The 17,342-nt window shown below is 44.9% G+C and overlaps 1 protein-coding gene across 2 annotated transcripts in view; it reads left to right on the forward strand.

Moving 5' to 3' along the window:
- Positions 1 to 17,342, forward strand: part of ptprbl (protein tyrosine phosphatase receptor type B, like) — an 85,661-nt gene that overhangs the window by 5,711 nt on the left and 62,608 nt on the right. For both annotated transcript variants that reach the window (XM_081356040.1, XM_081356041.1), the window contains exons 3-6: positions 1,627 to 3,188; positions 6,454 to 6,721; positions 16,050 to 16,313; positions 16,910 to 17,176. In XM_081356040.1, the coding sequence (XP_081212166.1) occupies positions 1,627 to 3,188; positions 6,454 to 6,721; positions 16,050 to 16,313; positions 16,910 to 17,176 (2,361 nt within the window). The remainder of the gene's footprint in view (positions 1 to 1,626; positions 3,189 to 6,453; positions 6,722 to 16,049; positions 16,314 to 16,909; positions 17,177 to 17,342) is intronic.

Below are 17,342 nucleotides of genomic sequence, written 5' to 3' on the forward strand. Positions count from 1 at the left end.
GGTACATGGATACATTGAACATGGTACATTGAACGCCTGCAGTTCGCACCAGGGTGCTGACATGGGATCTGGCCATTGTCCTTCAAGGCCTTGCCCTGGCTCCCTTCGAGCTCATTGAGGTGGTTCCAGACAAGCTTCTGACCTTGAAAGCTTTGTTCCTCTTCGCTATCCCTTCTCTCAAAAGAATAGGAGATTTGCAAGTACTGTCGGTCTCATCCTCGTGCTTGGAATTTAAACCTGGTATGGTCAAAGCGTTTCTTCACCCTAGACTAGGCTATGTTCCTATGGTCCCCACTAATGTGGCTTGATATATTGTGCTGCAGGCCTTCTGTCCTCCTCCTTTTCAAAATTAGGACTAGGAAAGGCGCTAGATGCTTACATCCACAGAGCTGCCCTGTGTTGTAAATCTGAACAGTTGTTTGTGTGTTTCGGTCCCCCTAACAAAGGGTCCCCAGCATCAAAGCAGAGAATGAGCAAGTGGGTGGTCGAGGCTATCTCACGTTCTTATGAGTCGGTCGCACATCGACATTCATCTATGGCTGTCTGATCCCACTCTACTAGGAGTATGGCGGCCTCCAAGGCCCTTATTTCACGAGTTGCCCTCCAAGATGTCTGTGATTCTAAGGTTCTACTCTTTGAACCTTGACTCTACACCAAGGTCCCAGGTACTCTCGATTTCACACAGGACAGCCACTTCTCGCTATGGTGGCGTTGGTATAGATGTTCCCACAGCGTCAATTGATCGCAGCGTGAGTTCTCTTGAAAGGGAATGCCTCGGTTATGACCGTAACCTCGGTTCCCTGAGACGCTGCGTCACCTTGCCATATCTCCTACGACTTAAGTCAGCGACTTCAGACTTTTACGAAGCTAGTGCTGTTTTTTTTTTTGGGCAGGCTTTATAGTTTCCTGGTTCATGACTTCAACCGCCTCTGACGTTCCGCCACACCATTGGACTGATTTCACATGTGCTTTAAGACGTCATCACGCAAAGCGTTCCCACAGCGTCAATCGATGCAGCGTCTCTTTCCCTCTTCAGGGAACCGAGCTCATAGTCGGAACCGAGCTCATAGTCGGAACCGAGGCGTTTTTTTCCATGATTCTGACTTGCTGGATCTTGTGGAAGTTTGTTTCCGCAACAGAATAAAACATTTTAAATGATAATTGTGACTTTTTATTCCACAATTGCGAGTTTACATCTCACAATTTTGACTTTATAACACTCAATTGTGACTTTATATCATGCAATTCTTACTATATAACACACAATTGCAACTTTATATCACTCAATTCTGACTTTATGACACACAATTGTGACTTTATATCATGGAATTCTGACTTTATAGCACGCAATTGCGACTTTATATCATGCAATTCTGACTTTATATCTCCCAATTGTGTGTTATAAAGTCAGAATTGTGAGATGTAAACTCTCAATTGTGAGAACAAAAGTTTTTTTTTTTATTCTAAAGTGGAAACAAGCCTCCATTGGTTTTGCACCATTATAAACAACTCAAGAAAAAAGACCTGTTAATTAAGGAATTACCATTTGGTGCCCATCAACTTCATTATGGTTTATGTTTGAAAAGCACATGCTGCATAATGCTAACATCAATCTCTTTCCATCAGGCCCATCCACAGTTTCAACAGTGAAATCCACAGGGGAAATCACCACTCGGACAGTCCCTCTCATGACCCAGCACACCATCAGAAGCAGAACAAAACGGACCGCCACCACTGATCTAGGTGATCTGACGGCATTCACAGCCGAAACTGACCTTAAGGAGAACTACACTCAAACGCTGGAGACAGAATCACCCTACGATGGCACCGATATGTCCTCCACCGCTCTGATGGTGACCAGAACCCTTCATGTACCTCAGAATATCACCCAGAACAGGCTTCACATGAGCTCAGATGTATCGGAGCAGACCCATAACCCTCCGATATCTCAGGAAGGGTTCACGCTCTCCACAACAGATGCTGAGCCTTCAGTTTTCTCCGATGCAAGCACTGAAGCTCAGACCGCTTTAGATTCTCACACAGGACCATCGGACGGTAACAGCATCCGCACTGAAGCAGATCACGCATCGACTGAGAGCTCAACCAGTAGTTTAACAGAGTCAAACACAGATGGCGCATTGACAAATGCCACAACCAGACGCTCAAAGATCATCAAAGATATTCAGACAATGTTGCCATTCAAAACTAGAACGACCCGAGCAATTACTGAAGTTATTACCAGTACGGATACTAGATCTGCTTCTAATTCAGCCACCAGTTCTGCTAGAGCTAGAGCAAGAGACAAGACCTCCCAGACGGCCCCATACACATCTACACCTGCCCTGGACACAGACACATTCACATCAGCGACTGCAACTACTACTACTACAGCTGTAGAAATGAGCACATCTCCCACAGTCATCATCAGCACAGCTGCTCCCAGCACCACAGAATCACCTCGTCCTGTGTCTGCAGTCACTCCTCCAGCATCTACAGTCACTCCTACAGCTACAATCACTTCTGCAGTGTCAACAGTCACTCCTACAGCCTCTAAAGTCACTACTACAGCTACAGTCACTCCTCCAGCATCTACAGTCACTCCTACAGCTACAGTCACTTCTACAGTGTCAACAGTCACTCCTACAGCCTCTAAAGTCACTACTACAGCATCTAAAGTCACTACTCCAGTGTCTACAGTGACTCCTACAGCGTCTACAGTCACTCCTACAGCGTCTAAAGTCACTACTCCAGCATCTACAGTGACTCCTACAGCGTCTACAGTCACTCCTACAGCGTCTAAAGTCACTACTCCAGCGTCTAAAGTCACTACTCCAGTGTCTACAGTCACTCCTACAGCAGCTACATTCACTCCTACAGCATCTACAGTCACTCCTACTGCATCTACAGTCACTCCTCCAGCGTCTACAGTCACTCCTCCAGCGTCTACAGTCACTCCTACTGCGTCTACAGTCACTCCTACAGCGTCTACAGTCACTCCTACTGCGTCTACAGTCACTCCTACAGCGTCTACACTCACTCCTAAAGCTTCTACATTCACTCCTACAGCGTCTACAGTCACTCCTACAGCGTCTACACTCACTCCTAAAGCTTCTACATTCACTCCTACAGCGTCTACAGTCACTCCTCCAGCATCTACAGTCACTCATACAGCGCCCTCCACATCAACGGTGAGCACTGACTCTCACTCATCTGCCTATAGTCCTGTTTTGTGTTTGCAAACAGCGATGATGTTTTGTGGGCGGAGCCTACCTGGTGGCAGAAAATGACGGTTCTGCAGTAGCAGTCTGTGGAAGCCACGGAATAAAATAATTAAAAAAAGTTATATCTTGAGCATCAAATCTGATAATACTGAAGACTGGAGTAATGATGCTGAAAATTCAGCTTTGATCACAGGAATATATTACATTTTACTATATATTCACATAAAAATCTATGGAAGCTTGTTTCCACCACAGAATAAAACATTTTAAAAATAATTGCGACTTTTTATCTCAGAATTGCCGGATATAAAATCAGAATTGCGAGAAATACACTCGTAATTCAGACTTTTTTCCTTGCAATTGTAACTTTATAACATGCAATTGTGACTTTATATCATGCAATTCTGAGATAAAAAGTCAGAATTGTTAGATAAAAAGTCACAATTATTACCTTTTTTAATTTTTATTCTGTGGCGGAAACAAGCTTCCATAGAAAACAGCTGTTTTACATTGTCATAATATTTATCAATATTATTATTATTATTATTATTATTTTTAATCAAAGAAATGCAGCCTTGGTGAGCAGATGACTTATTTTAAAAACATTAAAAATATTTTTGAACTTTTGAACAGCAGTGTAGTTCAATAGAAACCCTTTCGAGGTGCCGATGTAATTGGGATCACTTCAGGGAGCCCTATCATCTTCGAGTGTATACAGAACGAGCCAATGCACATTGGTGTACGAGATTTGCATCTCGCTTCCCGCCCTGCAGCACGGGTATAAATATGGAAGCGGATGCACGCACATTTGTCTATCGCTTCGAAGCCGAGCTTCCTGTTCTCTCCAGAGTGCTATATTAGACTTCAGATGAGCTTCGTTGGAAAATATCTCTTCTGTGTTGGTGAATGGCGCGATCAGCGGTGACCGCAAGCTGTATAAGCTCAACAACTGCCACTGCATGTCACAATTCGCCCGCCATCTCCTCCTTTAGAGTCAGAAGCATCTGAGGTCGCTTCATGCCATTCACATTCCGGACCTGCTCAACCGTGCAGCCAACGAGCTCTCTCTCTCTCCCCTCCTGACCGAGGGGATCGGCATGAATGCACTGAAACTGTGCAAAGTCAGGTGCAAAAGTCACCCCTCTACGAGGCGCCTCTATGCAGTGAAGTGGAACCTGTTCGTTGAGTGTTGTTCTTCCCACCAGGAGAACCCCCGTTCTTGCTCGATCAAGGCAGTGCTTTCCTTCCTGCAAACTGTGTTGAAGCGAAGGCTGTCTTCCTCCACCCTTAAAGTGTATGTTGCTTCTGCTAGGAGACTGAATCCTCCTCGCCCTCACTCGATACCCTCTTGGGATTGCTTACCGCACTGCAGAGAGCGCCCTTTGAGCTTTTGCAATCAGCAGGGTTAAATATTCTGTCTTGGAAAACAGTACCCCTGGTTGCATTGGCCTCCATCAAGAGGGTAGGGGACCTGCATGTATTTTCAATCGACGAATCGTGCTTAGAATTCGGCCCGGCCAACTCTCACATTATCCTGAGAACCCGGCCTGGATATGTGCCCAAGGTTCCTACCACTCTCTTCCGGGACCAGGTGGTGAACCTGCAAGCGCTGCCACTGGAGGAGGAAGACCCAGCCCTGGCTTTTATCTGTCCCGTTCGCGCCTTGCGCATATACGTGGACAGAACTCAAAGCCTCAGGACCTCAGACCAGCTCTTCGTCTGTTACAGAGACCAGCAGAAGGGAAAGGCTGTCTCCAAGCAGAGGATGGCCCTCTGGAAAGTGGATGCCATCACCTACCAGACCCAAGGCGTGCCTTGCCCACTTGAGTTGAGAGCCCACTCCACTAGGAGTGTTGCCTCTTCCTGGGCGCTGGCACACGGTGCCTTGCTAACAGATATCTGTAGAGCTGCGGGCTGGGCGACACCCAACATGTTCGCTAGATTCTATAGCCTACGTGTAGAGCCGGTCTCTTCCCGTGTGCTCGCCTCAAGTAGCCAGTAACACTGAAGTACCCGCTCTAGTGTCGGCTTGCTGTGCCACTCCCCTCCACATGGAGCGGATACGTGCGCTTATTTGCTCCAGTCTGATTCCCCACTTAGGCAAACCCTCCACACCCCGAGTTCCTCCACACCCCTCAGCTATCAGACGTGGCAGAGCGTCCGACGCCAGGCCTAATACTCATATGCATTGGTGGAACCTATGCTTGGCTGGGTCCCATATGTTGTGATCCCTGTGACGATCTCATATGTGTATTCTACCAAGGTACGGCTCCCTGCAGTGAGCCCGTGTCTTTCCCTTCACAGAGTCCGCTCTGCCGTCACTGTCCGGTGTTGTCTCCCCCTACTCAGGCTGGAGCAACCCCAGAGACATTCCATATGTTGTACTGCCCTGATTGGCCAGTCCATATGTGTAACTCCCACATGTTACCTCCCTACGGGCAGGATGTGGCTTCTGCAGCGTTCCTCTCCCCCGGAAAGGGCACGCTTTCCCAGTATTATCCAAGAGTTGTACTGTATGGGTTATATGGAACAACAGTATGAACTCTCTTTAGGTATGTCTTCCACCCCAGATAATTGGGGGTCTGAGAGACTTACGTAGGGCGCTGGAGGTGGCAGCAACCATGGCGTTTTCCATAGGGATCCCAATTACGTCGGCGTAACGTCGAACGTGACCGACTGAAAGGGAACGTCTCGGTTACTTATCTAAGCCTCGTTCCCTGAAGGAGGGAACGGAGATGTTATGTCCTGTCGCCATGATTGCTATACCATCGCAGATTGGCCGAACACCCTTGGCTCCTCAGCATAAAACAAAGGTGTATGCATCCGTTCCGTATTTATACCCGCGCTGTGGGGCGAGGCGTGAGATGCAAATCTCGCACGCAAACGGTCATTGGCTCGTTCTATATACACTTGAAGATAATAGGGCTCCCTGAAGTGATCCCAATTACGTTGGCACGTCGACGTAACGTCTCCGTTCCCTCCTTCTGGACGAGGGTTACATACGTAACCGAAACTGCAGGAAAATCAGTGCTGCCGTTCACATCAATCAACACATTTAGATTAAATTCAAGGTTTACACTTCATCAGTTCATGCGTTCCCTGGGAATCAAACCCATGGCATTTCATGCACAACGCTCTTTTGTTTGAGCTCCAGCAATATTATCAAGATCATCATAGTACTAGTAAATATCAGTTTCTCTTTAACGTTCTGCTGTATGTTTGTTGATTGCAGCTTGAAACGGCGGAGGCCGTCAGGTGTCTGGTGAACGTAACCGCAGCCAGTATTCATATGGATTATTGTGTAATCAATTTCACATCACCTGGAAAATCCTGCAGCTTCATCATGACGGATGCTTCTCACTTCACAAGCTGTTCTGAAGACATGGAGAGACCCCACCGTTACACATGCCGGAGAGCTGGTCTGATTCCCGGTGAGACCTATGTGTTTGAGATCATTTCCGAGACGGACGGCGCTCGCTTAAACATCACAGTTCAAACCGGTAAGTTCACAGTTCACATTCCTTCAGAGCTGTAGTGAATCAGAAGGTGCCTGTGTGTGAACAGAAGTGTTTTGAAGTGTCTCTTCAGTGATGTATGGTTGTTTTTCTTGTTGACATTGATCCGGTGGAACACATTGTTCTGACAGATGTGATGAAGCTCCTGCGTTCACACAGTGTCTGTGAGCGTCTGTAGACGTGCGGTCTTTAAGCGTTTGGCACTGGCGCAGAACAGTGTGTTCTCTCTCTCTGACTCCAGTTTCCTCACTCAAGGCATGTTTACCTGCAAAGACAATAACAGAAAGGAACCCTTTTTTTAATTCTCAATTTATAATACATATACTATAAACCCGAATAGAAATCCAATTGTCCTCATAGTACATAAATTATAGTAAATTATAACGGGTACATTAACATTTTCAGGATTTTCAGCCACATTTCAGAATTCCTCATGTAGGCATTTTTTTTTTATAATTGTCTGTCAGTGTCTCACAGTGAGTAGAATATTTTTTTGTCTATTCCTCTATATATAGCCAGTTAACGTTTTTTTATATATTTTTTACGTCTTTTACATATTTTAGTAGTCATAAATTTGGTGTCATTCGATATTCAAACAATTTTAGTTCAAATCATTTTGTAAAATATTTTGCTTTACAGTGGACCTAGACGTCTATAACCTGTGTATCCTTACATTTTTTTAAGCTTCACTTTCATCAGCTCTAGGTCTGTTTTCAAAGCCTTCATGAGCCACAAGCGTTTTACTTCAGATCTGTTCTCAGAAGGGCTGGTGACAGTGAACCGGTGAACTGTGTTTACTGGAGGCGTTTCTTTCATGTACGGCCCACTTAGATGGAGATCTGGGCCCGTATTTATCAAGCCTCTGAGAATTACTCACAAGAACACTGCTAAGAATTGACTTAAGAGTAAAAACATTCTTGTCTCAAAGCTGCACTTAAAAGTAAGTTATCAAGCATCTCAGTCATAATTTAAGTGAAGTGTAGGACTAAATCTTAAGTGTCAGTCTTAGAGATAATTCACGACACTTTGCTGTGCCACAAACGGGTTTTTTAATGACGACATTGGCGTGGACCAATCACTGAATAGATTTCCTTATTTAAGAATATTCTCAGATAAATTCACATTGAATGGTGAAGTTCCTAAGAGGAGTTAACACACATTTGACAATAAATAATTTTCAAGAGAATACATTATGATATACCAACCCAATCTCATGAAATGCGTCTCTATAGCACGCATTGTGTTTACCATACTATTTATACGCGAACATGAGTTTTTAAGTTCATATGATACGTTTTTGTGGAACTGACTTTAAAAAAAGTTGATGAACAATCTAAAAAAAATTTATGACTAACTTGTAAGACTAGTCTTAGCGGCTAATGCAACCGGCCCCTGGACTTTAACTTAGCCATTCAGGACCCTTCAGTTCTGTCTTTTCGTCTGATTCCTCTCTGGATCTGCGTGACGTTTGGACGTCGGAACTGAGGCTGAACAACTCGACCTTTGACTCGATCTGTCCAGGACACATTGTTCCAGAAGTCCTGCCTCTTCCTCCTGTCCTCCTGTGGAGACGGGATTAGCTTCCTTCCACTGGTGGACTGTCACACATTAACACCGACTGTAGCTAGAACTTCTGAGGGTCCCTGCAGGCTCTCGGAGGGGATTTAGGGATGAGCTCCCATAACAATCAGAACTAGACTGATTTATTGAGGTTTATATAATGTGTGGAATGTCGTAATTGCACTTGATTCCACTAATTTGTGCACCTCATTGTAATTCTATAAATTCTACAAATTTAATTCGATTTATTTAGATGGTCCCACTTTAGAAATTCTACTAACTACAAGTAACTTTGCAACTACATGTCAACTAACTTTCATTAATATGCAACTACATGTTAAGTAACTCTCGTTAGAGTATTATTAGACTGCTAGGTTTAGGTTGGTATAGCCTAATACGTTGACGTAGTTCCAAAGTTACTTATAGACAGTAGAATCTCTAAGAGGACTATCAAAATAAAGTGTTACCCTTTTTTCAACCTGGTCTCACTTCAAACTTATAATAATTATAATAATTTGTCAGTTGGAAAATTCGTAAGACGTGAGTTTGTGCGAAATGTAGTTTTACTCCTATTACACTCAGATGAATCATGGCATCAGTCAACCAACATGCTTTCAAAACTAACTGACACCTGATCACGTTCCAGTCAAGCCTGACCCCTGACCTCTGACCCCTGACCTCTGACCCCATGTCTGATGACTGTAGTCTGAGTCGACTCATGATTAGAGTGAACGTCCTGCTTTGTGCTCTTTTTCATACAGTGAAAGCCAATAGGAACTGAGGCTGCCATTCTTATATTCTTAGTCATCTGAAGCCACTCAACAACTTCCCTGTGTCTGTTGCACTAAGATCATGCGTGAGGTTGATGTGTCTGGGTTGTGCAGGGTTACTGCTCTATGAAATATGAGACAAACTTGACTACAAATGAGCTTAACTTGTTAAAATCTGTGACTGTACTTTATTTTTTATACATGCTGAGTTACTGTAGCTTTTTCAGACAGGGACAAAGGCTTCTAGAGCTGTGTGTCCTTGTCCTTAGCCGATATGATGAGGCAACGTTTGCTCATTTTGCACACCGTAACGAATAGCTGAAGCATACAATGACTGCAGTTCCCAGCATGCACTACAGCACGAAAAAATACTGTTCACTGTATTATTTGTAATAGTGTTTTTGCTCTTCCCTTAAATGTGTGTTTGTGGAGTGTCACTGCGGTGTGTATGGTGTCTGAGAACAGCACATATCAGTTTACTGACAGCCTTGATTTGGTCAAACTGATGGTGGAAATGGTAGTAAACAATTCAGATTCAGATTCATTGTTTAAATTAACAAAATTAACAAGTCACTTTTTTATGTTTTTACAGCACACAGTTATATAATTCCTGCTGTGATTTATGTGCTCTCAGTTTACGCCGGTACAGTGGTGATGTTCCACAGGACGCAGAAACACACTTTTACTCCTAACCAAAGGCCATCAGCTCTTTTATCGCTTTTTCCAGGATATTTTCAGCTCGCCTCCTCCCTTCCTGCTTTACCAGACGACCCGCCTGCATATCCTGCCGTTTACTGCCCATTATTACCCATGATGCACACACACACACACACACACACACACGCACACACACACACACATTCTTGAACATCTATTTTTTTTGAGGACATTCATTGACACAATGCAATTTCTAGCCGCTTACCCTAACCTTACCCATCACAACTAAGTGCCTAACCCGAACCCTGACCCTAAACCGACCCTTAACCTCATTATAACCTTATCCCTAAAACCAAGTCTTGACCCTCAAACAGGCCTTTAAAGTCTCTCAGAGACTGAGGACCGGCCAACATGTCCTCACTTTACTCTCTTTGTCCTCACTCCACTGGTCTAAAACTCAAACTGGTCCTCATAAAGATAGTTTTACAAGTGTACACACACACACACACACACACACACACACACACACACACACTGTTGTTGAGATGGTGTGAATATCACCACTGCTAACTGGGCTAATTCTGTCATCATTTACTCACCATCATGTGGTTCCACACCTGTATGACACACAAGAGGATTTGTTTTATTATCCATGATGCGCACACACACACACACACACACACACACACACACACGTACACAAACACACACACACTCTCACACACACGCACTCACACACACACACACACACACACACACACACACACACACACACACACACACACACACACACACACACACACACACACACACACACACACACTGTCACACACTGTCATCATTTACTCACCCTCATTTGGTTCACAACTCTTGTCCTGTTTCTCACACAAAGCTTCATGACTCCTGGCCATTGCCCGTTGTGCTAAACGTCTCCCTTTGTTTTCCACAGAAGAATGATAGTCATACAGGGTCTTCATGACATGACGGTCTGGAAATTATGACAGAATTTAAATAGTTTTTACCCCATGAAACACCTGATAACTGTGAACATAGACATGAAAATGCACTATCCAAACTTAAATGGTTGTAAGTCATGAAAGCTTTAAATACAGACCTGCAGTTGGTCTCCTTTTTCAATTAAATGATTGTACTATATTTTAGTTCGATAATGTTTTATTTAAAACATCCTGGATCCCGTTATGTTTTATGTTTTATTTAATATTTTGCTGTACTAAATAGTTTTATGGTACAAAATTATTTTTATGCAGTAGTTATAACCAATTATTCAGTTTTTGAGCATGGACCTGAAAATAAAATGTCCAGGTTCTGGTTGTCATGCTCGATTGCAGAACACACGATGAAGAAGAAGAAGCATAGTTTCAGAAAGTCTTTAATAATCCACACGAGTCAACTCCCATACAGGCCGGCAAACGAACACAACTCAGGCGTTAATGAGACCGGTAAACACAGAAAACACAGAAGACACAGAAACCTACCGTTATATACAGTACTGATCATGAACACAGCCAAACAGAATAACCAAGATGACAAATGAGTGGCAGGAACAGAACAAAGGAAAACAGGAATCAATGAAGACTAACTTCTGTGAGAGTCTGTGAATGAAAGTGGAACTAAGATCATTGACTCTCTTGTCATTCCTAGATATCCTGCTCCCGTCACATCACTGACTCTCTTGTCGTTCCTGTAGATCCTGCTCCCGTCACATCATTGACTCTTGTTGTTCCTGTAGATCCTGCTCCCATCACATCATTGACTCTCTTGTTGTTCCTGTAGATCCTGCTCCCATCACATCACTGACTCTCTTGTCGTTCCTGTAGATCCTGCTCCTGTCACATCATTGACTCTTGTCATTCCTGTAGATCCTGTTCCCGTCACATCATTGACTCTTGTCTTTCCTGTAGATCCTGCTCCCGTCACATCATTGACTCTCTTGTCGTTCCAGTAGATCCTGCTCCCGTCACGTCATTGACTCTCTTGTCGTTCCTGTAGATCCTGTTCCTGTCACATCATTGACTCTCTTGTCGTTCCTGTAGATCCTGCTCCCGTCACATCATTGACTCTCTTGTCGTTCCAGTAGATCCTGCTCCCGTCACGTCATTGACTCTCTTGTCGTTCCTGTAGATCCTGCTCCCGTCACATCATTGACTCTTGTCATTCCTGTAGATCCTGTTCCCGTCACATCATTGACTCTTGTCTTTCCTGTAGATCCTGCTCCCGTCACATCATTGACTCTCTTGTCGTTCCTGTAGATCCTGTTCCCGTCACATCATTGACTCTTGTCTTTCCTGTAGATCCTGCTCCCGTCACATCATTGACTCTCTTGTCGTTCCTGTAGATCCTGCTCCCGTCACGTCATTGACTCTCTTGTCGTTCCTGTAGATCCTGCTCCCGTCACGTCATTGACTCTCTTGTCGTTTCTGTAGATCCTGCTGCCGTCACGTCATTGACTCTCTTGTCGTTCCTGTAGATACTGCTCCCATCACATCATTGACTCTCTTGTTGTTCCTGTAGATCCTGCTCCCGTCACGTCATTGACTCTCTTGTCGTTCCTGTAGATCCTGCTCCCATCACATCACTGACTCTCTTGTTGTTCCTGTAGATCCTGCTCCCGTCACATCATTGACTCTCTTGTCGTTCCTGTAGATCCTGCTCCCGTCACGTCACTGACTCTCTTGTCGTTCTTGTAGATCCTGCTCCCGTCACGTCATTGACTCTCTTGTCGTTCCTGTAGATCCTGCTCCCGTCACATCACTGACTCTCTTGTCGTTCCTGTAGATCCTGCTCCCGTCACATCACTGACTCTCTTGTCGTTTCTGTAGATCCTGCTCCCGTCACATCATTGACTCTCTTGTCGTTCCTGTAGATCCTGCTCCCGTCACGTCACTGACTCTCTTGTCGTTCTTGTAGATCCTGCTCCCGTCACGTCATTGACTCTCTTGTCGTTCCTGTAGATCCTGCTCCCGTCACATCACTGACTCTCTTGTCGTTCCTGTAGATCCTGCTCCCGTCACATCACTGACTCTCTTGTCGTTTCTGTAGATCCTGCTCCCGTCACGTCATTGACTCTCTTGTCGTTCCTGTAGATCCTGCTCCCGTCACATCACTGACTCTCTTGTCGTTCCTGTAGATCCTGCTCCCGTCACATCACTGACTCTCTTGTCGTTTCTGTAGATCCTGCTCCCGTCACGTCATTGACTCTTGTCTTTCCTGTAGATCCTGCACCCGTCACATCATTGACTCTCTTGTTGTTCCTGTAGATCCTGCTCCCGTCACATCATTGACTCTCTTGTCGTTCCTGTAGATCCTGCTCCCGTCACGTCATTGACTCTCTTGTCGTTCCTGTAGATCCTGCTCCCGTCACATCACTGACTCTCTTGTCGTTCCTGTAGATCCTGCTCCCGTCACATCACTGACTCTCTTGTCGTTCCTGTAGATCCTGCTCCCGTCACGTCATTGACTCTCTTGTCGTTCCTGTAGATCCTGCTCCCTTCACATCATTGACTCTCTTGTCGTTCCTCTAGATCCTGTTCTCGTCACATCATTGACTCTCTTGTTGTTCCTGTAGATCCTGCTCTCGTCACATCATTGACTCTCTTGTCGTTCCTGTAGATCAGTGGTTCTCAACCTCTCCTGCAGGGACCCCCTGACAGGCCATGTTTCTGTTTTAACCCTGAAATGGCACACCTGATTCAATTAATGAATAGTTATTAGAGTAGGAAGAGTAGGAATTAGTCAATTGATAAATTAGTCAACTACTCATTAAGCCTTTAATTAATTGAATCAGGTGTGCCATTTCAGGCTTAAAACAGAAACATGGCCTGTCAGGGGGTCCCTGCAGGAGAGGTTGAGAACCACTGCTGTAGATCCTGCTCCCGTCACATCATTGACTCTCTTGTTATTCCTATAGATCCTGCTCCCGTCACATCATTGACTCTTGTCGTTCCTGTAGATCCTGCTCCCGTCACATCATTGACTCTTGTCATTCCAGTAGATCCTGTTCCCGTCACATCATTGACTCTCTTGTCGTTCCTGTAGATCCTGCTCCCGTCACATCATTGACTCTCTTGTCGTTCCTGTAGATCCTGCTCCCGTCATGTCATTGACTCTCTTGTCGTTCCTGTAGATCCTGCTCCCGTCACATTATTGACTCTCTTGTCATTCCTATAGATCCTGCTCCCGTCACATCATTGACTCTCTTGTCATTCCTATAGATCTTGCTCCCATCACATCATTGACTCTCTTGTCATTCCTGTAGATCCTGCTCCCATCACATCATTGACTCTTGTTGTTCCTGTAGATCCTGCTCCCGTCACATCACTGACTCTTGTCGTTCCTGTAGATCCTGCTCCTGTCACATCATTGTCTCTCTTGTCATTCCTATAGATCCTGCTCCCGTCACATCATTGACTCTTGTTGTTCCTGTAGATCCTGCTCCCATCACATCATTGACTCTTGTTGTTCCTGTAGATCCTGCTCCCATCACATCATTGACTCTTCTTGTTCCTGTAGATCCTGCTCCCATCACATCATTGACTCTTGTTGTTCCTGTAGATCCTGCTCCCATCACATCATTGACTCTCTTGTCATTCCTATAGATCCTGCTCCCATCACATCATTGACTCTTGTTGTTCCTGTAGATCCTGCTCCCATCACATCATTGACTCTTGTCGTTCCTGTAGATCCTGCTCCTGTCACATCATTGACTTTCTTGTCATTCCTATAGATCCTGCTCCCATCACATCATTGACTCTTGTTGTTCCTGTAGATCCTGCTCCCATCACATCATTGACTCTTGTTGTTCCTGTAGATCCTGCTCCCGTCACATCATTGACTCTTGTTGTTCCTGTAGATCCTGCTCCCGTCACATCATTGACTCTTGTCGTTCCTGTAGATCCTGCTCCCGTCACATCATTGACTCTTGTCTTTCCTGTAGATCCTGCTCCCGTCATGTCATTGACTCTCTTGTCGTTCCTGTAGATCCTGCTCCCGTCACATTATTGACTCTCTTGTCATTCCTATAGATCCTGCTCCCGTCACATCATTGACTCTCTTGTCATTCCTATAGATCTTGCTCCCATCACATCATTGACTCTCTTGTCATTCCTGTAGATCCTGCTCCCATCACATCATTGACTCTTGTTGTTCCTGTAGATCCTGCTCCCGTCACATCACTGACTCTTGTCGTTCCTGTAGATCCTGCTCCTGTCACATCATTGTCTCTCTTGTCATTCCTATAGATCCTGCTCCCGTCACATCATTGACTCTTGTTGTTCCTGTAGATCCTGCTCCCATCACATCATTGACTCTTGTTGTTCCTGTAGATCCTGCTCCCATCACATCATTGACTCTTCTTGTTCCTGTAGATCCTGCTCCCATCACATCATTGACTCTTGTTGTTCCTGTAGATCCTGCTCCCATCACATCATTGACTCTCTTGTCATTCCTATAGATCCTGCTCCAATCACATCATTGACTCTTGTTGTTCCTGTAGATCCTGCTCCCATCACATCATTGACTCTTGTCGTTCCTGTAGATCCTGCTCCTGTCACATCATTGACTTTCTTGTCATTCCTATAGATCCTGCTCCCATCACATCATTGACTCTTGTTGTTCCTGTAGATCCTGCTCCCATCACATCATTGACTCTTGTTGTTCCTGTAGATCCTGCTCCCATCACATCATTGACTCTTGTTGTTCCTGTAGATCCTGCTCCCGTCACATCATTGACTCTTGTCGTTCCTGTAGATCCTGCTCCCGTCACATCATTGACTCTTGTCTTTCCTGTAGATCCTGCTCCCGTCACATCATTGACTCTCTTGTTGTTCCTGTAGATCCTGCTCCCGTCACATCATTGACTCTCTTGTCATTCCTATAGATCCTGCTCCCATCACATCATTGACTCTTGTTGTTCCTGTAGATCCTGCTCCCGTCACATCATTGACTTTTGTCGTTCCTGTAGATCCTGCTCCCGTCACATCATTGACTCTTGTCTTTCCTGTAGATCCTGCTCCCGTCACATCATTGACTCTCTTGTTGTTCCTGTAGATCCTGCTCCCGTCACATCATTGACTCTCTTGTTGTTCCTGTAGATCCTGCTCCCGTCACATCATTGACTCTCTTGTTGTTCCTGTAGATCCTGCTCCCGTCACATCATTGACTCTCTTGTCATTCCTATAGATCCTGCTCCCATCACATCATTGACTCTCTTGTCATTCCTATAGATCCTGCTCCTGTCACATCATTGACTCTTGTCATTCCTGTAGATCCTGCTCTTTTCACATCATTGACTCTTGTCATTCCTGTAGATCCTGCTCCTGTCACATCATTGACTCTGCAGAGCAACGGCAGTCAGGACTCTCTCAAAGCCGTCTGGACTCCTGCAGTCGGACACATGGAGTCCTACCACCTGTCTCTGTCTCGCTCCGACGACTCTGAACAGGTCCTCACCCTTCCTCCAAACGCTTCTCACTGGCTCTTCAGCGGCTTGACACCCGGACACGTTTATCAGGTGTCGGTGAAGACGAAGAGTGGAGAACTAACAGCTGAGACCAGGACGACTGGAAGAACAGGCAAGAAATATGACGAAAAACATGAGCTGTGCATCGCAAACCATTTAAAACCACTTACCACTATAGATACTGTATGACATATGCATATATGAATAACAAATGATTAATTTCCTTGGAAACTAATAGGAAACATTTTGTAATGGTTAAGATGAAATTTTCTGATAACCTTATTAATATTTGATATACGTTCTTATTATAGTGAGAGAAAATTCTCCTGGAACAATGTTCTTGGAATATATTTATGACGTTTTTACTTTATGAACGTTCTCTTAACATTTTTGGAACATCCTTATAATGTTATGTGTACTAGATGAATGTCATCATAATGTCCTTAGAACAACCTTTTCTGAATGTCATTATGATGTCAGTGGTATTTGGTGAATGTTCTTGGAAAATTACAAATAAACGTTGTTTTAATAACATTCTAATTACGATTTTATTGTTTTAGAAACAACAGTTTTTAGAGCATAAGCGTGTTATCTGAGAGCCAGTGGTTGGTAGATAGAAATAAACGGAGACTCTCTCTCTCTGTGTGTGTGTGTGTGTGTGTGTGTGTGTGTGTGTGTGTGTGTGTGTGTGTATGTGTTGCTCATCAGCTCCAGGATGGGCGGCTCATCTGAAGCTGGAGGCCCTGAATGAGAAGGTCCTGCGCTTGTCCTGGTCTCCTCCTGACGGCGGCTGGGATGTCTACCGGATCCTGCTGTTCAACGGCTCGTCTGTGCTGGCGAACCGCACCGCTGACAGGAGTGTGCTGGAGCTCAGCTTCACTAACTGGACTCTGGTTCCCGGCCGGCTGTACCGGGCGTCCGTCAGCGTGGAGAGCGGAGGTCTGAGCTCGACCGCAGACTGCCACGGGAGAGTAGGTGTGTGACTGATTCAACCACTGCCCTGAAACTGCACTAGCCAACAGGGGCCTAAAGAAGTGTAGTAGTTCTTCCCATTCTTCAGTGGAAAAGAAATTAAGTTTTTTGAGGAAAACATTCCAGGATTTTTCTCCATATAGTGCCTTAAATGGGGTCCAACGGGTTG

The sequence above is a fragment of the Scardinius erythrophthalmus genome, assembly GCF_964197995.2.
Source record: "Scardinius erythrophthalmus genome assembly, chromosome: 24".
Classification (NCBI taxonomy): domain Eukaryota; kingdom Metazoa; phylum Chordata; class Actinopteri; order Cypriniformes; family Leuciscidae; genus Scardinius; species Scardinius erythrophthalmus.